This window comes from Eupeodes corollae, chromosome 3 (genome assembly GCF_945859685.1).
Source record: "Eupeodes corollae chromosome 3, idEupCoro1.1, whole genome shotgun sequence".
Taxonomy (NCBI): Eukaryota; Metazoa; Arthropoda; class Insecta; order Diptera; family Syrphidae; genus Eupeodes; species Eupeodes corollae.
The window spans coordinates 52,842,816-52,866,455 of NC_079149.1; the positions used below are offsets into that span (position 1 = coordinate 52,842,816).

The 23,640-nt window shown below is 33.1% G+C and overlaps 2 protein-coding genes and 1 non-coding gene across 8 annotated transcripts in view; 1 reads left to right on the forward strand and 2 right to left on the reverse strand.

The window, feature by feature from the left end:
* Positions 1-398: 398 nt before the first annotated feature.
* LOC129949933 (TBC1 domain family member 25) lies at positions 399-4,936 on the reverse strand. The gene is made up of 3 exons (XM_056061665.1): positions 4,643-4,936; positions 2,441-4,532; positions 399-2,245 (listed from the first exon to the last, which is right to left on the reverse strand). Exons 1-3 carry the CDS (start codon positions 4,691-4,693, stop codon positions 897-899), a joined length of 3,492 nt encoding a protein of 1,163 aa, XP_055917640.1. The 5' UTR covers positions 4,694-4,936; the 3' UTR covers positions 399-896.
* A 2,033-nt stretch (positions 4,937-6,969) lies between these two features.
* Trnay-gua (transfer RNA tyrosine (anticodon GUA)) lies at positions 6,970-7,071 on the forward strand. Its single transcript has 2 exons — positions 6,970-7,006; positions 7,036-7,071. It is a non-coding gene; the product is annotated as a tRNA-Tyr (tRNA).
* A 5,820-nt stretch (positions 7,072-12,891) lies between these two features.
* The window catches only part of LOC129951878 (uncharacterized), a 137,932-nt gene continuing 127,183 nt past the window's right edge, over positions 12,892-23,640 (reverse strand). For 4 of the 6 annotated variants that reach the window (XM_056064229.1, XM_056064231.1, XM_056064230.1 and 1 more), the window contains 6 exons: positions 23,185-23,582; positions 21,448-21,595; positions 21,162-21,378; positions 20,891-21,099; positions 20,657-20,823; positions 12,892-15,520 (listed from right to left, as the gene is read on the reverse strand). In XM_056064229.1, the coding sequence (XP_055920204.1) occupies positions 14,861-15,520; positions 20,657-20,823; positions 20,891-21,099; positions 21,162-21,378; positions 21,448-21,595; positions 23,185-23,582 (1,799 nt within the window). In that variant the 3' untranslated portion in view covers positions 12,892-14,860. Of the gene's footprint in view, positions 15,521-20,186; positions 20,504-20,656; positions 20,824-20,890; positions 21,100-21,161; positions 21,379-21,447; positions 21,596-23,184; positions 23,583-23,640 lie in introns of those variants that run through there. The other 2 variants (XR_008782248.1, XM_056064232.1) reach the window with 2 other exon arrangements.

The following is a 23,640-nucleotide window of genomic DNA, read 5'->3' on the forward strand; positions in this document are numbered from 1 at the left end:
ACCAGACATCCATTAGTAAGCGTGCAAAGTTTCAAAACTGTTGGATATTTTTTGAGTCGAAAACCTTTATTAATTGGACTATTGTCTTTGTTGTTATAAACAGACGATCACAAAAAACTCTAAATTCGATCCCAAAATACACGGACATGATAGGTAAATAGTTTATATTAAAAAATAAACAAACCAAATAACATTCTTTCGAAAATAAACAGGAATTTATTTGTTGTAATATGTTCGTTTTTTTTTTGTATTTTCTTTTAATTTCTTTTTATGAATTCATGCACGAAATGCCAAATGCTAATACGATCAAAAATCTTTTAAGAATGAATACAAAAACAAAATGAGATACATAAGTTATTACTTTAAGAAAGTTTATAATAAAATAAATAAATATCAAATTGTTTTTTTTTTGAATTAAATTCTTTAGTTTAAGCTGAATATTTTCTTGTTTTTCTTTTAAATATTAATCTTACTCGTTTTAAAAACAAATACACAAAATAATCATAACTCAGAAAGAACATACGCACAAATATCTTACTTATAAAAGATTTAAAATTTAGGTTTAAAGCTATGTATTATAATATATTGTTGTTTGCTTCTTTTTATATTTATTTTTTTAATGTTTGCTCTTTTGAAAAATATAACAAGCGATCAGACTTTAATTTGATTTAAATATAAATATATTTTTTCTCTTTCCATTTAAATGCATAATAGTTGTGTGTTGTGTGAAGTGTAGGTTGAAGTTGAAGTGATGGTTGATGGTGTACATTAAGTGAATTTGTTTGTTTGATTTAAATTGGAATTGGAATTTATAGGGAAAAAATGTTACAAGTACATACAAGCTAGCTGTTGTTGATTAACAAATTGTGTAAATCTGTGCTTGGTTGCCTAGTTGTCTAAGAAGTCGTCGAGTTAAAAGTACCACTGCTGCTGGTGTTGTTTTTTTCTTTTTCAGAGAAAGTGGTGCGTGCATTTTGGTTTTTAATGTAGTCAATATACATGCAGCGGGCCTGGTTTAGCACTCGGGTGACGTCGTGCTTGCGAACCATTTTGTCAAAGTGCATAGCAATCTCGTTGTAGTCCATGCCACTTTTCATAATCGGTGTGCGATGTTGTAGCAGAAGAGTGAGGCATAAGAAAATGAGGAATGGATGGCCGCCGCCAAGTTCACTAGGCGGTGGTAGGAAGTTACTGTTGGTAGGAGCACCCTTCGAGAATGTGATATCAGCTGTTGTGGCTTCTTCGACCTCTAGATCGGGGCATTTTGATTGTGCTTCTACGAGTGGTTCGGGTGTGGTAGTGGAGCTGACCGCTTCAATAAAAGGATTTAGGCTATCAATTAATGGAATGAGTTGTTCGGTATTGGTAGTGGAGTCGGTGCCAAATTGGAAAACTTCTTCCTCGTACTGTTCCACTGCAGGAGGTTGAGAGGATGCTTCACTGGGATCCAGTATTTCATTGAAATTACAACTTGAATTATTGGACATCTGATGCAGAGGATTTTCCCAAACAAAAACATCTGATCTTGTGCTGCTGCATGTGCTGATGCGTTGAGCCGCATCTAAATTTCGGGCATCACGTTCTCTACGCCGAACAATCAACTCGTTTATGTCGGGACATGTTATAATTTCATCCTCTTTTAGGTCCTCAACTAAGTCCATTGAATCCCTATCTAGTTTTTCATATTCAATGTCCGACGTTATTGGCGGAGGTTCAACAATAACCGTTGATGGACCAAAGACTTGTCGATCCAAATTCTCCATTTCGAGGCGTAATTCACGTGTCATTGCAGTGGTCATTGGATAATATTCTTGCTCCTGAATATCATCGGGAGTTATATTTGGATCGTTTTCGATCTTTTGTGGAAATTCTTGAAGAAAGTCCCTTTTTAAATCCAATTGCAATTTAAGCGCTGAAGGCACCGGCGAAACAGAAGAATTTTGCGCCATCATCGTATCGCTCCAGGTCTCTGCTGTTGACGAATCAGAGTCCTCAACAGAGGAAATTCCTCTCGATAGTTTAAGCAGTGGATTTAGTACCGAACTATCGGTTCGTATACCTGCTGGTTGAGAACTTGAGGATTGCTTGTCCAACATCATACGAGTTCGATTTATCGAAGATAAATTTAGGAATTCATTGAAATTTTTTATAAGTTTAGGCTGTGCCCGATTTGCTTTTCCAGTATCAGTATCGTCACTTATAGCTGCTCCTTTGGATCTCTCTAGTTTGTGAGAGCCCCCAATTCCTGATGACGCAAAAGTTAAATAAGAATATAAACACACAATGTACATAAAATTACAAAAAGTGAAATTTAAATTAAATCCTATAACTAAAAAAGTTAAATATCAAGTAAGTACATATTTCAGTCTTCCATCTCTAAAGGTGGGCGATTAATTAATTAATTTTATTTTAATAAATAATCATTAAAAATAATACTCACCCTTGCCTCCTCTCTTGTTGGCGACTATTTTCTCCTTAAGTTCTTTAAAATGACCACCACCTCTTTTTCCTGCCTGTGCGTGTGTCTGAGCCTGCACTCCTCCACTGGTACTCGTTATCTGCTTTGCAATTATATTGCTGACAGCATTGTAGTTGGAGAAAATGTTTTTGTTGTGCAGTTTCATGATGCTCTTTGGAATTGTACGCTTTTCTTCACTGTTGCCGTCCTCACTGGCTGTGTCGGTACTATCGAGAAAGGCATTTGTTGTGGTGGTAGCAGCAATAGTTGATGATGGAAGCACGTCTTGATCGTCGTCGTTCTGCTTTCCAACATCTTCCATAAACGGATTTGTTGGATGGAAAACAAAATCTTCCTCTTCTTCTTCTGCATATTCACCGTGAACGTTTTCAACGTCTTCAGTTTCTCCTTCCACAGAAGTTTCTCTGAACTCATCGAAATTCCTCAGTTCAGTGGAAGTTAGTTTGTGGCCATTTTCATTTAAATGCTCCATTAGCATCATCATTTTCGACTCGTCCAGACTCTGATGGGCTTTGGAAACATTTCGATTCTTTCGTATGCTTCTTGAAGAAATGTTATCGTCCATACTTTGGTTGAGGCGCTTCGTACCGTCTAACCGCCCACCTGGAGAATTTGTAAACGAAGTAGAGAGATTTTGCGACGAGCATGTAGAACTAAGCGACACCGAAGAGCTCTGGCGACGCAAGGCGCAAATTTTCGTGTACGGGTTCTCTCTAGGCTTCGCGACAATATACGATGGACTAGCAGGTGGCGGCTCCTCTGGTAGAATCGGCTCGAATTCCTTCTCGTAGAGGGCTAATTCCCCAGTCAACGACTCATATTTTAATGAGCTCCATTGCACTTCGAGCATACGCAAGGCGTCCTCGAAAGGAAACTCCCGCTTCAGTTCCAATAGAAGCCAACGATAGCAGAAGAGCAGATCGTCGGCCTGTTGCAGCTTTAGATACTCATAGAATTCTGGATCATAGAAATTCAATGCCTCTGTGAGATGGGTGAATTTCTGCGTCATAGCGATTCCGTCAAGCATAAAATTTACCCGCACTCGGGACATGATGGCACAAAAGCAGATGTACGCTTGGGCCTCATCGTTCATGGTCACCAGCAGAGGAGATGCGATGTCCGACATTCCTTGGCAATAGCTCACCGACGGGTGATTAAGGGCGTATGTGGTCAGGATGTTGAAGAGGGATGCTATGTTCTGGTTGTCATCACTACCAGCATAGAATGGATGCAAGCGGTCCGTTCGGAGAACATCCTTCTTTACCATGCTTGTGACATAAGACAACTCGCTGTCGACGCAGCCGCGCTTTACGGCAATCTTCCATGTGTCGCGTAGCTTAACGTAATAGTCCGACTTTCGCTTCATGTAGTCCATCCTTTCCCGTCCATTCATTCCGTTCGGATAGACGTTCAGGATGTGCTTCCACACGACACGCCTCAGACTCGGATCGATTCCACCCAAAAAAATCACCTTACGCAGCTCATCCTGCCGCAAAATCTGTCCGACCGGGTCGAGAAACATTCGAAACTCGCTGTCAGATAATGGAGGACGAGGTGGTAGTTGAGATAAAGGTTCATCGTTCATGTTGAAGGCCTTCTGCACAATAGAGAACGTCTTCTCCATTTGGTTCATTATCAGCCCAGGCAATTTGGTTTGCATGCTTTGAACATACTTCTGGCTCATGCCAATCGACTGCTGAATGGGTTGCATTATCTCCCGCGCCCCCGATCCGAAGGTAGCTGGCGGCGTCTCGGCCTCCCAGTCACGCACTTCAGTAAAAGGTTTTATGTCTATCTGCAAAATCAGACACGGTTCGGTCGAGGTCTGAATTGAGAGGTTGTGGATGCGAAGGAACGCTGCATCCAAATCCCAGTCGGACAGTACTGCCAAGTAGATTTCATTGCCAGCCGGGTCGAAGGCTTTGTATTTGATAGAGAAGTCAGACTTGATGTCAAACGCTTTGGCAAGAATGCTGTACAATACATCGAGCGATGTGATTTGTGGGTCGACGCTGAACTTTCTCCATTCAGGTGGAAGATTTGGTTCACATTTCTGACCACCAAAAATAGAACATTAGACATTTATTTTATTTTCTTAGCAGACAATAAAGGAAGGAAACACAAAGGGAACGCATAAAACAGTAAAAAATGCAAAATACCAACCTTGACTTTAACACGAACAGCTTCCCTTGTGTATGAATAGATGCTGGCCATTTTTTTAAGCTGAGCAGTTGTCGTCTTAGTTTTCTTCTTATTTTCGAATGATTCCGGAATTAACAAAGTTCAGCTACATGTTTCCAATAATTAATTGATGGAACCTAATTTTTTGTGTCTGCAGGCAGGTAAGAGACGCAGACAGGCGACGACGACGACATATCTTCAAAATATCAAAATGAAAATCACAAAAAGAGTGTTCTTTTTTGTCCTCTTGCTCTTCGTCCTGTGAAAAGTGAAATTTAATTTTAGTACCTTAAATATTTTAGCACTATTACCATATGTCAATTTGACGTTTTAGTTTACTTGTAGCTTTTAGGAGGATGTGTTGAAAGACTTGGTATAAAAACAATCGAATTGTTGTTTTTCTTAAGCTACACGACTGATTTTTCTTAGAGCTGCTCTAAATGAGTAACTAACATCTTGAAGCACTTCCATCTTTAAGTTGTTATAATAGTTAAAGCCTTATTTTTTAACTCGTTTTATTTGCTTCTATTAATGAAAAGCAAATTTATAAAGAAAATACATGAGTATTGAGCTAAGTATACAAGATTGGAAGATCGTCCAATATTGGCCCAACTGTCAAAAATCTTCAATATGCGACATTTGCCTGTTTCATATCAACTGAAAATTGTCCTTTTATACGTTTGGTTGGTTTTATAGAAATATTAGATAGTTTTTGGTAGAAAATCGGTTGACAAATGCCGACAATTTTGTATCATCCAATTAATAATTGTCTGTTTACACGGTTGGAGACCTTACAAAACAATGAAATTAGTACACTCATTGCAAGATAATTTTCTCGACAGATGACAGTAAATATGAAGATTTATTTCAGAAGTGATACCAACAGGAAGTGCAGAAACATTAAACAAATTTCTCAAGTATCCAATCAATTTCAACCTTTATTTTTATAATTTCATTTCGTTATTTAGCCAAACGTTGACTTCTTATTTCTTTTGATTTTCGTAGTTTTCAAAGTTCTGCAATCTTTTGTTGTTATTTTTTGTTAAAAAAAACTTTCTGTCAGTTAAAAATTGCATGATGTTCTTTGAAAAGAACATCTTTCAATGTCCAATTAGTGGACAACTGTCCAATTATTTGAAAATACAACAAATTTGGTGTTAAGACGAGTACAAATGATTGCAAGAAGTCAGCCAATTTTTTGATAGAAAATTTGAGAGATTTACTGCGAACTTGTCACTTTTGGCAGATAAAATTGGACCGATCGAAAAATGCTTAAAATGTTTTGCGAAAAATCCAAAGTCGTCTAAGTATATGAGTGACATTTTGACATTTCAAACTTAGAGTTATGTTTTCACAATTTTGAGAAAACATCATATTGCATGTTTGAGAATTTTACTGTAGTCCGTCCCAAAATGTTTCGGGTTCAATAAAATCTACAAAACATCTTTCTTAATTTAATGAGTATTCAACGGTGAATATCCTAAATAAACCGGATATCAACTGGAATCGGCTTAAATGATGGTTAAATATCAATCACCGAACACTCGTTCTTGCTATTGCTCTCTCTGACTTTTTCTATAAATATAATAGAGACAGCTATTGTCAAAGCGGTTATCAGCATATATAACGAATAATCTAAGCAGAAACGAACTGTCAAAATGTATAAAAAATCAAATAGAAAATCATAGCAAATGTTGATTCTCACATTTACGCAAATACTTGTAAGAAGTTTTCCTGCCAACGTCTGCTGGAAAGTCCCGCACATGTATATCTGTTCTTGTCTTGCGTCCCTGCATACATTCGGGATGAATATTTTCGAAATCATTGCTTAAAAACGTTTCAAAATATGAAGTTGAAACTTCAAATAGATTTTGTTTTTCAAACTTTTACCTTAAAAGATCTATCAAAACGGAAAATACTTCTTAAGGCCTGATCAAACAGAACGTGGCTTGGAGGTAAGAAACAAATTTTGCTCGTCCCGTTTTCTATGTGTATTGAAGTATACGTTGTTGTTCAAGCAGAATACGTGACCGAGTATAACGGTCACAAATGGAACGCGACCGGCTTTTGTTTGATGTATCGGAACGCGGGGGACAGCGGTGCGTTATAACTGTCCGGACCGGACTGCGTTCTGTTTGACCAGGCCTTCAGACCTAATGTCAGAACAGTTTTGTTTGGCTTCTGCAAGAAAATGGAAATATTAATTATTATTTTAGATATGCTTGCTTCTTAATTTTGATTTTCATCATATTACAATTCTCTAATAACTCATAGCACCAAAAAGGAATTTGGCACTTAAAATTTTTAACCCTTCGATAGCTCAGTTGGTAGAGCGGTGGACTGTAGTGTTAAAATTAAAAGCAAGTTGCATAGAAATCCATAGGTCGCTGGTTCAAATCCGGCTCGAAGGAAACCATGTGTCTTTTTTTTAAATTATTTTATCATCTTTAAATAATATTGGACTCAATGTAAAAATCCAATTGGGAAAAGTAAGTAAAGATATCTATGTGTTTTCAAAATACAGCCTTAGCAAGATTACCGATCAGAGGAATTTTCGCCGATTTGTACCAAATCTACGAACTTTGCACTATCCTAACCGTTCGAAAACGAAAATATGAGAAACCTCCCGAAAATGTTTTGATGTACATAGAATAAAAAAGTACGTTGACAACGTCAAACTAGAACAATTTTCAATAGTGGCGTAGTTTTTTACTTGAAATGTCTAAAAATAACATCTTCAACATTGTAAGCTGATGCCCAAATAGCGATCTATTCAAAATAAAACCTCAAATTGGAAAACCCTATAGAAAGTATTTCCTTATAATTCTTGTGCAATATATCGCAGCTTTATAGTTTACTTCTGAAATGTATGAGTTTTTTCTCTTCAAAATTGATTTTTTGTAAAAAATCTTAAAATTGTTTTACTTTTAAAGATTAACAACAAATACAAACAATCTAAAATAGGGCACCGCTTAAAAATGTTCTCTAAAGTAGGTTCTATAACAGAATCAGCTAGGTTCCCAAAATCGAGTGAAATGAAGTCGAAATCTAAAGAAAATGTTTTCAGGTTTCTATCTTTCGATCGATTTCATAACTTCGAACATTTTTTGAAATAATTCCAAGGGAAATCAAAGCAGCCGACATACACTTCGTGTACATGGATGAGCACAAGCATTTTTCGGTTTTTTGGGCGATATTTCTTAAACCCTTAAGTTTTTTGGAAAAACCCAAATGTGGAAAGAATGAGGTATGTATTAAGTTTATATTGCAAACAAAAATAAATACAAGTTTTTTGGCTGTTTTTCCGAAGAAGGTCATCAAAACTACCTGTTTTTTTTTTGTTTCACAAGAATAGGGACAAGATCTGAATTTATGTACCTATTAGCGTGTTTTATATACTCTGATTGATTGGGAGCTTAGAACGAGTATTTATAAGAAAGAATCAAGAAGTATAGTTAGAGGTTAGGGTCTAACCAAAACGCTACTTTATTTCAATATAATCTTTATATATATGTTCATACCTTATGCTTTCCATATTTGGGGTTTTCTAAAAAACCTAAGGGTTTAAGAACATTTTCTGTAGATTTGCGATAAGCAGTTCCCAAATATCGGTACTATGATATCGAAGAATAGTTTCTAAATATGTCTTCAAACTATTATTGCTGTTAAATTATATCCTCATGTTTTATTTCAAATAACAACAACTTAATTTGATTGGATTTAAATCGCTTGAAAATCTCAAAAATCTAAATTTAGAAGACATAAATTATTTTTGTTTTAAGTTCGAAAAAATAAAGAAATCGATATCGGCTAAAGTGAATGTCAGAACTCTAATTTATGTTTTGAGCCGATTTCAATTTCAATACGAATAGTTTCGACAAGTTTTGACTCATCAAGCAGAAACATTAGAAACTTCTGTAGTTCAGCCGTTGTGTAGGAAGTGTAATAAAAAGCAACATCATTTACCTCAGTGTGTTCAGCTCAAAGCATTGCGAGAGGATCAAAGACGTTCATTTGTGAAAGAGAATTCTATATGCTTCACTTGTTTGGATTCCTCTAAACACGACTGGAGAGTTTGTGCCAAGAAGAAAATTTGTGGTTTTAACGGTTGTCTAAGACGACAACATCCTTTGTTGCACTAATCTAGTTTTAAAGTCGGTTCATTTGTTCCGGAGTCTCACATTCACTCTTCTCATATTTTCAAAAATAATTCCGTAATGTTTAAGATTATCCCGATTAGACTTCATGGACGGGACAGTAAATTTGTTGATACGTTCGCTTTCCTTGACGATGGTTCGTCCTTGACAATGCTGAAAAAGAATTGTTTGAAGATCTTGTCCTAGAAGGAGTTATAGAAGATTTGACTCTGCAATGAACTAAAGGTGTGACTCGTTTGGAAAATTCTTTTCGAACAACTCGTGTATGCAGTGAATGATTTGGATCTACGTAGTCAATCTGTTGATGTCTTCAACTTAAAGCTGAAGTATTCGCAACTTCGTGGTTTACCATTGGTGGATTTGGTAAATGCTAAGCCAAAGATATTAATTGGACTGAAGAACCTTATGCTCTCAGAACTCTTCTTAGGTGGATGGTGTATGGAAGGGCTAAACAAATTTCTTCAAGCTCATGCTTTTCTTGTGTTCACCAAGTTTGCATACCTGCAATGGTTTTCACTTTTCATAAAACTGTAAAACAAGAAGATGATTCACATGATTAGGTCAAACGTCACTTTTCCACTAAAGAGTTTTGTGTTTCGCCTCCTAGAAGTGTCTTGGCAAGTCGAGAAGTCAGTCGAGCAATTGATATAATGGAAAGTTCTCTTATTGTAGTCCGCCAACAGTATGACATTGGTCTTCTTTGGTGTGCTGATGATGTCAAACTTCCAGACAGTTATTCGATGGCACTAAACAGATTTGTGGACTTCCTTGAAGAAAAAACCCCATCTTCTTAAATGGAAAAATAATTATGTTCAAGGTCTGTTAGCTAAGGGATATGCTTGAATCGCATCAGAAGAACAATTGACAAAGTCATGGCTTCGTTTTTAGTACTATTCAACTTTCATTGTTACAAATAAGGTGCCAGTGAAACCAAGATGCGTCGCTGATGAAGCTGCTAAGAAAGGCACAGACAACCTTGTGTCATTACATACATGCTGGCTAGTTTAAATTTAGTGATAAAATGATACCTGTAAATGTTGATTTAAAGGAAATGTTCCATCAAATCCGAATCAAGGAAAAGGATCAGCAATGCCAAAGATTTGTATGTAGAGATGGTGACAGTTCACGTCAGCCTACGGTGTACATAATGCAAGTAATGATGATAAGTCCCAGATGTCCACAATTTTTAATAAACTATCATGTCAATTTGTTTAAAGAAGATAATCCAAAAAAAGTTGATTCTAAAGAAACATACGTTAATAATTATTTTAACAGCCATGACTCGGTGCAAGAAGCAGTTTCTATAACCAGAGATGCAATCTGAATCTGCAAATCTATGATTTTCGATTTGGTTTCTATGCAATCTAACGAATCCTAACGAATGCGAAGCCTATGTTTTACCACATCTTCCTGTGGACCCCGAAGACCCAAAACCGCTTACACTAAATTTGATGCTTTTTGACGAAGACAATAGGGATATAACTGCTCCGGAAATTTTTACAGAGAGTGATTTCTGCAGCAGGCTCCACAGTAGAAGGTAGCTACATTTGATGTCTCAAGTTATGAAGCGGTGGTATAAATGGAACCAGAATACAAGACAAAATCAAAGTGATCAAACACAAGAGATCATCAGGAAGGCTTGCTGTTCTAGATTTAAAGTCTTCAACGTAGTTTTCAGACGGTACCGGGAATGTCATCAAACCATATTTGTTATATCATGTTTCATTAGTTTTATAATCTTTTGCTTATTAGGTTTTAAATCGTAAATTTAATTTTTCACATGTTCAAAAAACTACTTGTTATATCAGTAATAATCGTTTTTCTTTGACTTTTTTTATTATTATTTTTTCGAAATTTTTAGAAATAAGTCTGTTCTAAAATCTTGTCAAGAAGTCTTTGGTTTTAATTTTTAAATTGTTTTTATTTTTGTTCATAATTGTATACATACCAATTTGTAAGTTTGTTTGTCGTTAAATGTTTTATATGTTTAATTCGTATTTGTTCTAGAAAATAAAATCGTACAGTTTCCGAAAAATCAGTTTGATTTTTTGGACAGGTTATTTGTTATTTGGAAAACTTAAAGCGGTGCAGCAATTAGGGCTAAACGCTAAAGTGAACATTTTAGTTATAAGACTTTTTTAGAACACTGTTGCAAGGCATGGTCTAACTACTCCCTGATCGTATATGTGAAATCATCCCAAGATTCCAACAGTTTTCTAAATATGCCCTATTTAAGAGCTAAAATACAACAGTTAAGTGGGGTTTTGGGTGCGTTTCATGCAGATATGTATGTTAAAAAAATTGTTATAGGCAGGAATCAAAAGAAAGCAAAAAGGAAAAAGGGAGTTAAATCAAACAAAACAAAAACCTTATTTTGTGTTCTTGACACCAGAAATTTAGAAAGTTTGCCAAAAAAATTAGTCTTTTTTCCTAGGAAAACAATGTATTGGATTAGAAGAAGAAGATAGGAGTTAATTTATGAGAATGAGAAAAAGTTTCAGAGACAAAACAACTTGTATTGAACAATTCGAAAAAAGAGGCTGGGATGTGACCTACACTGATAACTTCCCATTCCGTCAGTCGATTTGTCTTGCATAAAAGCTTGAAGGTGTTCGTTGTTGTCAGTTGATATGCGTAATAATGTTTTGTAGATTTCAGTTTTTATGAAAAAACAGACTGTTGGATTTTTTGAAAAAAATATTGAATATCGAAATAATATTTCTGTGAAATAAAAAAAAAGTTTGAAGACAATATTTTTAATTTTTGAAAAGCTAAAAGTAGTTTAAAGCCAGTACCTTAAAGTTTTGAAAAGGTATTTAAGTCCAAAATGAATTTTCACCAACTTCTATTAATTTTTTTGTTTAGGTTTTTATATTTTGTACAACAACTGTCAATTAGATTTTTCTCAAAATTTTTCCGAATGTTGAAAACAATAAGTTAAAATAAGTCGGAAGCCATTATCTCAAATTTTTAAAAAGATATTTGTGTCGAAAATCAATTTTTACCAACTTTTGTTAAATTTTCTCTTAAGTTTTTATTTTTATAAAAAAAATGCCAATTCAATTTTTCTCAAAATTTTACTGAATGTTAAAAGCACTATTTCTTATAGGATAAAACGATATTTGAGTCGAAATTCAATTTTTACCAACTTTGAGTAATGTTTTGTTTAGGTTTTTATTTTTTATAAAAAAAAACTGACAATTTGATTTTTCTCAAAATTTTACCAGTTGTAAAACATTTAAAAAATTCGAGTTAATACATTTTGTATTTGAATACATTGAATTTTTTTTCCAAAAATAACTTGTTTATTATCATGTTACAATATATCATATACAATTTAATTCAAGTCTCTAGCATCGATATGTAGTCGATATTTCTACTGGTTCTTGAGTTATGGATGACGAAAACAACTTCGCGAACGTACGAATGTACGTACACACGCACGCACAGACATCTTTCTAAAAATATTTTATTTCTACTCTAGGGACAAGAAATGTCAAAATTTTCAATTTGACAAATTGGACCAATTACAATAACTTCCTATGGGAAGTTAATAAATGGTTTTTTGATTCGATCAAAACGGACATTAGAATTTCAGTCAGCATTTATGAAACAAAAAATAAAGGTACGTAAAGTCTTCCCTTGGACCATACAAATAAATGCTTTCTCTCCCACATTGTTTAATCAATATCGAACCACATTGAAACAAAGACAAATATGAACAACATTTATTTTAAATTTATCAAATTGTTTATTTTTTTAAAATGATTTAATTTATTTACAAAGAATTTTGGTAGAACCAAGAAAATTAATGATATACATATATATATATTTTTTTAATTTTACAAACAAAACAATGAAATAAAAAAAAACAATTAGTAATTATTACGAGTACACAAGACAATCTTAAAAAGAAGAGTACCTAAAATGGAATCATAATGTTTGATACCATTTGCAAGTAGGTGCATCATTAGATTAAGTTATCTAATTATTTATTTAATCGGTTAATTTTTCTAAAGTTTGTTTCCCACATTAATGCACTGACCTAAAATATCATACAATGTACATAAATTATTTATTTTATTTTATTAAAAAAACAAATTGTATTTACACAATTATTATTATTATTATTGTAACTAAGGGAGGTACTGTATGTTTTTTTTTTGTATTTATTTTGTTTTGTAGATAAAGCCATTCGTCTTATAGTTAATAATTATAGCTAAGAAATTGTTGTAAACAAAAACTAATTATGTAAAAAAAAACTTTATTTTATGCCACCGTTAAAGGACACTTTATATTTATGTATATATGTTGGTTTTACATTTTTTTGTGTATATATTATAAAATGAATAGAAAACAATTATCATAATAATAATAATTATAAGCTTAACTTAATTCTATGTTTTTTTTTCTTTTGTTTCTCTCTATTGGTACATGGATGGTTGTAAATATTTTAAAACTATTTATTGTTTATTTTTTTTATGTTTCTGTTTTATGTCTATAGTAATGAAAAATATCTATTGGATTGGTTGTTTGCTGTGAAAAAAAAACATGTACATATAACTTACAAATATATCTGCATTTATATTATATACTTAATGATTTAAAATTATAAGAAATTTAATTTTGTCCGCTTGAACTTTTAATTATTAACAAAAAAGTTTGTTTCAGTAAACAGAATATTTTTTGTAAGTATAGATTTTCATTTCATGACATTTATTTTAATGCGAAATATTAAAAAAGAGAGAATGTTTGACACTTCGTATATCAAAATGATTGTTTTTTTTTTTTTTTTAATTTTATTTAAATATTTTTCTAAAAGCAATTAATTACAGTTTATATTACAGTTTAGGTTACTATGGATTTTAATAAACAACAACTTGATTTGTTTCTGTGACGTATGGAACACGATTAAAAATTGATTTTTTTGTTACAATTGATCTTTATTGTCAGTTGAACTAGTGTCGTTGTATTTGTCAAATTTGTTATCAAACTTCACATGATGTTCTTTAATAGTTTGACATGAACTTAATTTATCAACAGTAAAAATTAATTACAAAATGTTATCCCAAATTCGAAGCAAACCACAAATCATATTAAAATGCTGTCAAACTGCGATTTGAAATCGAAAATAAATTAATTAATTTTGCATGATGGAACACAAAATAGAAAATGAGAAGGTATTTCTATAGATTGAAATTTGAAAATAAATTGTTTTATTTTTTCCAATGGAAAAGTTCATTGATCACTAATCACGATAACCTTTTTGTAATCTATCAATCTCAACAAAGTAATTTTTTATTTTGAAATGTCAGACTTGGGAAGGGCTGACACACAGACACATACGACGAACGAATTTACCATATGGTCAAACATTCAAGTTTTGCAAAATGTGTTCTGGTGATGATGAAGAATTTCCCACAACAAATCCTTAAAACTGTCAAGTACCAATAAATTGTCAGTTCGTGTGTTAGCGTGAAGGACTGTCAAGCAGTGTCAAAAGAAATGTAATATTCTGTTCCATGTTTTTGTTTTAATTGACCAGTTAATAAATATTTCAAACTAAATTTCTCAGTTTTAATGTGAGAAATCTGAGAATAGAATTTTTATGATTCGATTCTAAGGCGGTATAAGATGCTGTTGCATGTAAACAGTATTAAAGAGCATTTGTGTAAATCCCGATCAAAAACCTTGAAAATCGAAAAAGCTGTATTACATGTTTTTGTGTGCTCCTTTTTTACAGAAATATTCAAAAAACTGACATTATAAAAAAATGTACATATTTTGTTTACACTTAAAACATCATCATCGATATAATATATAACTAAAATAAAAAAAAAAACATAAAATGAGTACATATTGATAAAACAATGACTAAATTTGTTTGTAAAATAAAACTAAGCACATAATTAGAAAAAAAAGAATAAAACATAAAACATTTATTTATATAATTAATACATTTTACGCTCGAATTTTTCGTTCGTTTCAATTGAATATACTCGTTTTAAACTCACCTCCCCCTTGATTTAATTTTTGTTGGCTCTTAATTTTGCGGATTCTTATTATAGTCTACATAAACCCGTACAACTTCACCCGAATATTTCCGTTGCGATGGCATAAAGTAGAAATCTGGAGTGTCAGTGCCCGTGGAAGATCCACTGCGGGCATGAGTCGCTTCACTACTATCCCTGTCTCGACTTCTGTGCCGATCTTCCGATTGATTCCTACTTCGACGATCCTGCGTGTAGTATCCAGCAGATGGCATTGTATTCTGTGACTGTTGCTGTTGTTGTTGTTGTTGCTGCTGTATCACTTGACGTGGCAGCGAGTAGGCTCTATCGGCGTATGATGACCTGGAGTAGTTTTCACCATTTGGCGCTGGGTTATGGCTGCTTCGTTGGCCACGACTTTGATGCCCGTTACTGCGATAGTCGTGGGTACCATTTCCGTTTGTGTCATATCGTGAGGACGATGAACGTCCATTGTTGACATCGTAGTATTGAGATGATTTACTGGTGGGTGAATGGGACATTTGCAGAGTTGTCTGTTGACTGTTAGATGATGACCTGTGGCGGGATTTATCCTTTCCGGTGGTATTATTTCCTGCTCCAAGATGTTTCTCTTCTGTTTCACCATAGGGGTCGAAGGCATAATTTGTGTTGGAGCTGTAGTCCTTCCAAGGAGAGTTTTGTATTAAATTGTTCTGCAGAAAAAAAAACACAAATTTTGTTAGTTATCGGAAGCATGTTTAACCGTACCTCAACCAGTCAGCATTTGTTTTTGAATTTTTGAAATAGATTAAAATCGAAAATTGTTGTTAGTTAAAAAAAAACAATAATTGAGCTCTAAATAATGTTAATAGAAAGAAACACATACATATACATACTAAAGGGAATACTTCACTTTAAGGGATTCAAATCAGACCAGTCAATATACTTATGCCTAAAAAATTAAATGAAAAAGTATCTACTTCTCTATTGTTGAAATCTTAGCGAGATTGATTTGTCAGTTTTTAAAATCTGAACAAGAAGAATGCAAAATAGTTGGTAAATAAATTTGAATTTCATTGGTATTGCTCTGTCAAATGTTGATATGCGGATTTGATTTCAAATCAAAGAATAAATCAATTGATTTTGACCAATGGAAAGAAAGTAAAATAGCAGAATCGGATGAGGATAAAGATAAACACATTTCAGAATCAAATTACGAATCAACCGGGTTGTTCTTTTCGTTACTTTATCTTAATTTTCTATTTTTTAGAATGCAAGTTTTTATCAATATCCAAATTTTGTTTTTAATTCCATGGAAAATCTATCTGGCACATTGATTTTTTTGCAATCATTGATGATTTCAATGATGAGATTGCATTCATTTACTTTACTCTGAGACTTCAAATCATGCAATCTTCATCCACTTGTAGCAAAAACATTCATTTTTCATCCCATTCATTCTATAGCAATCAATTGAATACAATCCTTGAGAATTCATACATTCTTTTGAATTGTTTGCATTACTTTGCCACAGTTCTTTGTTTAATTTTGATTTGAATAAATTGATGAGTTCAACTTTGAATTCTTTTAAGTTTAATGTGATTTCAAACAGCAATACAATGTAAAAGAGTTCGAAAAAATTTAGGGAATTCAAAAGAATGCAAAGAATGCAAAGAATGCAGAGAATAGAAAAAATGCAAAGAATTCAAAAAATTCAAGAGAATGATAAAATAATGGAATGAATTATTGAATGCATTCGATGCATGAACTTTCAAAAGGTTGCATTCAATTGATAATTGAATGTATAAAAGAATGCATGCAATGCATGAACTCTCAAAAGATTGCATTCAATTGATAGCTTTTAAATGAATGGACCGACAAAATGTCTTTTTGCTACTAGTCCCAAAGTGAAATCAATAAATGCAATCTTCTTATTAAATTAAACACATTATTTTTAAAGATTGCATTCACAAAAGACTGCATTCTTTTAGAAGCCAGAGGCAATTTTTATAGTATTATGATAAAGAATACCTTTTTTTGTATTGCTTTATATAAGAAAGTTATAAAATTATCACCATATTGGTATTAGTAAAGCATTAAATTATTTATAATTTTACCAATTCTCAAGAATATGTTGATGCAATAATAATTAAATATTTATACAAAAAAAAGTTATAGAGTTATTAAAATTTAACAACTAAAGCTCCCAATTTCGAAAACATGAAAGTCTATATTCTTTTATAATTGTAAGAAATATGAAAAAGAAAATTATTTTTTTCTTAAATTACAAATTTGGAAAATTAACCATAATCCCATAAAACAAAAAAATAATTGCTTATCTAAGTTCCGGTTAAAATAGCAAACGAAAATAGTTATCTTTATTACAGTCCACTTTTATCTAAAAATAAAACTAATATTTTTAACTGTACTTTAGAAATATACATATTTATCTCCACTGTCACATAAAAACGCGATTGGTTTCTAAATTATAACGTCATACAATATTTTTCTTATGTTTAAAAAAGATTGATTGATTTAAAAAGCGGCATTATCAGCATAAAAACTGTCAGTTATATTTTAAGCTTTATAATGTACAAAAATCTAACTGCCGTAGTTTAAAAAAATGTATTATTTGACCTAAAAACTTCTTTAACAAAAGACTTAATCATTATGCTAGTTATCAGTTTAAGGAATTTATACATATGAATATGTATCTTAAATTTTAAACTATAAGATTTCAGAGTTGTAATTTGTATTTTGTAATTCACACGAATTAAACATAGTTAAAACACAGTGTGAGCTTTTGAAAAATAGGGAAGGACTTAAAATAAGATACCATTCCAAATTTGTTTATAGTTCTGAACCTCAGAATTTAAGCGAAAAACAGAGTTATGCAAAACATTCCATATTCTTCATGTGCGGCTGGACACAAGAATCAGTTTATTTGAATGTACTATCGATATTGAGCTCAAGGGTAAACTGATTAAGTCATTCCTAGAAGTTCGAGTATTACAGCGAAATTGTTTCTGGGCTGTAACGCAACAGGCCATTTAATATAAAGATGAGCACTGCTAAAAATTTGAATGTTCTCTATAAAAGGCTTACAAAATTTAAATAACATAATGTGTATCTTAACCTTACAGTTACATATTTCAAGGGCTTAAGTGACAACTTTAGACATCAGATCATTTTAGAACAGTGTTGCTCAGCAAGATATCATCAAACTGTTTATTTTTGACGACTGTCTACATATAAAAGCATTTCAAGATTAAAGATGCATTTCATGAATAAAAATAAAACATACTCGTAAATTGTTAAAAAGATTTTTCAGGCTTTTTTACGTATCTCAATTTTTGGGAGTCTATTATTAATATTGTTACTAGTCTGCATACTCGTAGATTGGAGCTGATGCTGATCTTAAAGGAGTCAACAAAACTTACAAATTTTAGAGAGAAACATGTTTAGTTCTTTAATTTAAGGAAAAAGATGCATTTAAGTACATAATTTCTCTAAAACTTTAATAGAAACATTATGAAAGTGTCAGTTTTGCTGTTTTTTGGGAAATTAATATTCTTGGAATTCGTGTTTAAATCTACGTTCTAGACCATCCAAAGCAAATGTTTTAGGGGCCAGTTATAGCTATCATTGAAATCGATCCGGAAAAATGTTTGAATCGATATTTGACGGTGTTGTCTTTTGATTAGAAATGAAAATTAAATACTGATCGATCGGAAATCACACTAATAATTTAAAAAAAAAAAGTGTAGTTGCACAGTAATTTTTCTCTAAAAATGTATTTTTCAATTTTTTGGGCGGAAATTCATTTTCCTGAACAGCTGATACTTTTATGTTCAAAAGTTAAACGAATCGTTCCACCAATTTGTGTTCCAATTTCACTCAATTTTAATGACAGATTTCTGTCAGTAAAAATTTTTCGGTGGATTTTAATCAGGAATTTTTTTCAATGACAGAAATATTTAAGGATAGCTATAAACGACCTGTCAAAAAAATTCCAATGTTTGAATTCAATAATGAAATCTAATGATAGCTATAACTGGCGCCTTACATAATCGTCCAACTATATAAGCAAGCAATTGGCAAAAATTGTGAAGAAATTTGAAGAGACTACATTGGTTACAGGAATTGTAAGGCCTGTGCGTCATCGTTTTGCTCGTACCACTGAAAATATCGATCCTCTTCGTTCTCAGGAATTAGGAGAGATAGTGCAGCTCACACAACAATTGAAGCCAGCTGACCATTCAGAACGTTGTAGATACGTAGAATGGGTGCTTGAACAAAAGGCGGTGGACGGCGATTTACACTTCTCACTCGGTGTATATTTTAATAAACAAAATTTGTCGTATTTGGGTTTCTAGGAACCCTCAAGTAATTGAAGAGAAACCATTACATCCACAAATAGTCAGTGTTTGGTGTAATTTTTGGTCTGGAGGTGTGATTGGACCTTACTTCTTCGAAAACGACGATGGAACGACTGTCACTGTCAATTCGGAACGTTAAGGTCATATAATAATCGACTTTTTTCCTGTTTGCAATTTCTCGTCGTAGTGATATCAACTGGCCATCAAGATCAGACCTCGTTGGACTCTTGCGTGTGGTGCAATGCGAAAGACAGTATTTATGCAGATAAAACTTTAACTCCTGAGCATTTCAAAACCAACATTTGTCAAGTTATGAATGAGATACCGCCCAATATGTGTCAAAAAGTGGTCGAAAATTACGTCAAAAGAATCGATGCTTGTAGCTATTCGCGTGGTTGTCATTTAAATGATGAAGTCTTTCACATATAATGTCAATGTTCAAACTTTATAATAAAAACGAAATATTATGAAAACATATATTTGATACCTATTAGTTTTATTTACGTTTACTTTTGAAACCTTAAAATGGATAAGCCTGAATCTAAATCTGACGATCTGTTTTGAAAGAAATCAATTTATTATGCTCCCAACGTTCAAACTTGTTCAACATTTGGGTAGGGAAGGTTTTTTGTCACTTCCTTGGATTTTGGAAATTGCTATTTGTCCGGAATTAGTAGCTCCTAAAGGATTAAGTTTCTCTGGTCCTTTATCCCTTTTATTTATGTCGATTATTTTAATATTAATGTATTTCTTTAACACAAAAAAAAATCGCGAAATCGTATCTATCATAAAAAATCACATATATGCAGATCTTTAAAGTTCAAGAATCCTTTTACAATATCATGAATTTAATTTAAATAAATATTTTTTTTTAAACACGTTAGTGTTCTCTTAAATAGAAGATATTTGATTGTTTTTATGTAAATATAAAGAAAGAAGGCATAAGATGCTGACTGGCTGAGTTTGAAAAAAAGTGATAAAGAAAGGACAAACAAATTACCCATATTTGTATTTTTATTGTGGAGTAGAAAGTAGTTAGATAGCACCATTAAGTTTTATATAAATGTATAAGCAACAAGTAAAATATATAGGAGTATTTTCTTTGTACGAGTTTTGTAAATTCTTAAAATATTTATTCTCATTGGCAGCATTTTTTTTGAGTATTATTGTTTAAATTATTGTTTTTTTTTTAGTTTTCATTTTTATCTAAAGAACACTTGTTGGTGGTTGATAGTAACGATTTTGTTGTTGTTGTTGTTGTTGCTGATGGAGCTGCTGCTGATAAATCCTCCATTCATCGGGTATAACGTAAACAAGCTTTTGAGATAATTATTTTAAGTTTGTTATTATTTTATATGAGTATTGTTTATTTAATACTTGTTAGTATTTTTTTTTAATAATAATTTACATTAATTACAAACACTAAGCTCAAAATTTTAAAATATTGTTTTTCAAAAATAATATTCGTACCTTTTGAGAGTTGCTCTTTTTGGAGGTCTTATATATTGTACAGAAGGCTTGTATTAAAGCAATTATAACTAGAGCAGCAATACATCCTAGAACAATGTAGAGACGTGTCTCTGATAAATCGAAGAAAGATAGTTTTGTTTCTCCTTCAGAAGGTGCATTGCTTTTGTCTATAAAAATAAAGTAAATTTTAGTTTTTTCATAAAAGTTATAAGAAAATATATGTGACAAAATTACATTCTAATGGTTCGAAGTCCAAAAACTGTGGATCAACTGTCAGTGAACCAACTTTTCCTGATGCAACTCCTTCCAATATAGCTGCCCGAATAGATCGTCCTTCGGCAATATCATTTTCCGAGTCTTTTGAGTTTGCTGCTTGTGCAGTTTTCTCTAAAGTGTCTTTGTCGAAAATTGCTTGAAGTTTAGCTACCATTGTTGTACCATCTCTGTTAATGTGAATCAAACAAATTAGAAACCCAAACTCAGGACAAAAATTGTCTGAACTTACTTTTCAAAGCTTACAACATCGGTCTTATGGTAGCCTGGAATTTCATTTAGAATTCCTTTGAAAGAATCAGAAATTGTCGAAGCTAAATTATTAAATTCAGTAGTTCCACGTTGTGGAGCTTCAAAGGATTCGGCTAAATTCATAAGTTTAACCCCGACAGCATAAATTAAGCGATTTGGAGCTGGAGTTGTTGAGACAGCTGCAGCCATTTCAAGTTCTAAAACAGAAATATAAAAAGCATATTAACATTAATAATACAAATTAAAAACATATATATATTTTATACCAATTCCACATGATTTAATACATATCCTACTCGAGGATACTGGTAGTCTTTGTTCGTGTTTTCGGATCTTCTTGTTGACGGAATTAAAAGCTCCTCCCATAACGGGGAAGAAGAGATAATAGCAGTTTTCGTCGGTAAATGAATAATCCTGGAAAAGGAGGAAACAACACAAAAATTTAGTTAAATATAATTTATAAAACTTGCAGGTTATGTAACGTCTAATTTGTCCATATCAGGGTGGTTTCAGACCAGAAAAGTCCTCTATTGACCAAATTTACACAATACGGCAGATCTTATAAAAAACCCAGGAACTTCAAATCGATACTATCTCTTTATCGATTTCAAAGCCGCGTACGACAGCATCTTTAGAGCAAAACAGAGCAATGTCTAGTTTTAGCAACCCTCTCAAATTTAGAAAAAATTGTGCAAAAATTAACCGTCAAAGCTGGAGTCTATCCAATTTCTTGGATACGCCGATGATATTGACATAATTGAAAGATCATAGCGTGATGTTAGTGGAGCCTTTTTGAGCATTGCAACGGAAGCGGACACGATGGGTTTAGTGGTCAATGAGGTTAAGACCAAGTATGTACATATATGCTGTCATCAAAAAAGGATATCGAACGACGCAGCTTGGAAGACTTTGTCTACCTAGGCACCGCTATAAATTCAGACAACAACACCAGCCTTCTTCTTAGAAGACAATTGAGAAGTAAAGTCCTTTCTCGAGCATCTAAAATCACCATCTATAAGACACTCATCATCCCGGTTCTCATTTATGGCACTGAGGCCTGAACCCTGTCAAAGAACGATGAGAACGTATTAGGACGCTTGAAATACAATTTCTTCGGGTGATTTCTGGTCCTGTCTGCATAGATGGAGACTGAAAGAGAAAATACAACGACGAGCTGTAGGGCTGTAAAGCCACCACACTAACCTTGTTAGAATAATAAAAGTTCAATAATTTAGATTGCTGGGTCGTGTAGGGCGAATGGAAATCAAAGCTCTAGCCTGAAAGGTCTTCGAATAGATCACGAGGGACGAGGAGATACTAGAGGAAAACCACGTCTCAGGTGGAGTGCAGGTGGGAGAGTACCTCAACTTACTTAGCGTGCGAAACTTGAGACTAGCTAGAGACCGAGCTGGCCGGACTACTGCGCCACCTTAAGTAAGTAAGCAAGTATAGTACGAGTGTTTATTTTAGACCTGTGGTTTTTAATCTCACTTTACTTTTTCAAAATTGGCTTTCTTGATCTTGACAGCTGTCACTTGATTTACGCTCAGTTTTTTTTTGCAAAAACTGAAAATGTATTACAGTATTATTGAAGGATTCTATTGTGTCGTGGCCTCTAAGATTTTCCCATTTAACACCGCTGGACTATTTTTTGTGGGGTTATGACTCCTTGAAAGAGAATATTCGGAGCGTTATTTCTGACATACGGCCCGATTGCCGCAACGGCCACTTGTCCGAAATCATTTTTAAAACATAATGTCAAGTTCTAATTTCCATAACTAATAAGGCAAGATACGCTAAGATAATATAATTAAGATAAGATCATAATTGACAACTTTTTGTTGGGGGTTTTTGTTTTTTAAGGGGGCATGCTACTTAGCTGAAAAGTTGATAGATGGCAGCGCTGAATTTGCCAATAATTGTCAAAAACAACATTTACGACCCTACCCTAAGAGAGAACCAACTTTAAAGGTCCACGTTATTACATTTGCAACTATACTCACTTGCACATCCTTGGTTATACGTTTCCTTGTAAATTCCAATATGGTTACACCTTTTTCAATACGTCCCGACGTATTAGTTATGTCCTGTTGATCATCCAATTTCGGTGAAGAATATCCATTTATCCAGGTGTCCATTAAGAACGGTCTGCCCTGTTTATCGACCCAACCAATAACTGCATCAGTTTGAGACATACTCTCATCATTACTAAATCCAATTCCGGTCCATGTCTGGGTATTTGTTGTTTCGATGTGCCAGCGCATCTGTTCTCCTAATGATTCCCAAGATGCATAATATTCACAATTGTGTTCCTCAGGCGAACAAGTTGGTGGATGCTTCCAGTGGCCAAAACAATCATTGTTGATGTTATTACCAGTAGCTACGGGCTGTTTTTCTTTTTCTGTGAAAAATCAACAACAAAATAAATTTGATTTGAGCAAAAAACTGAAATTTATGAA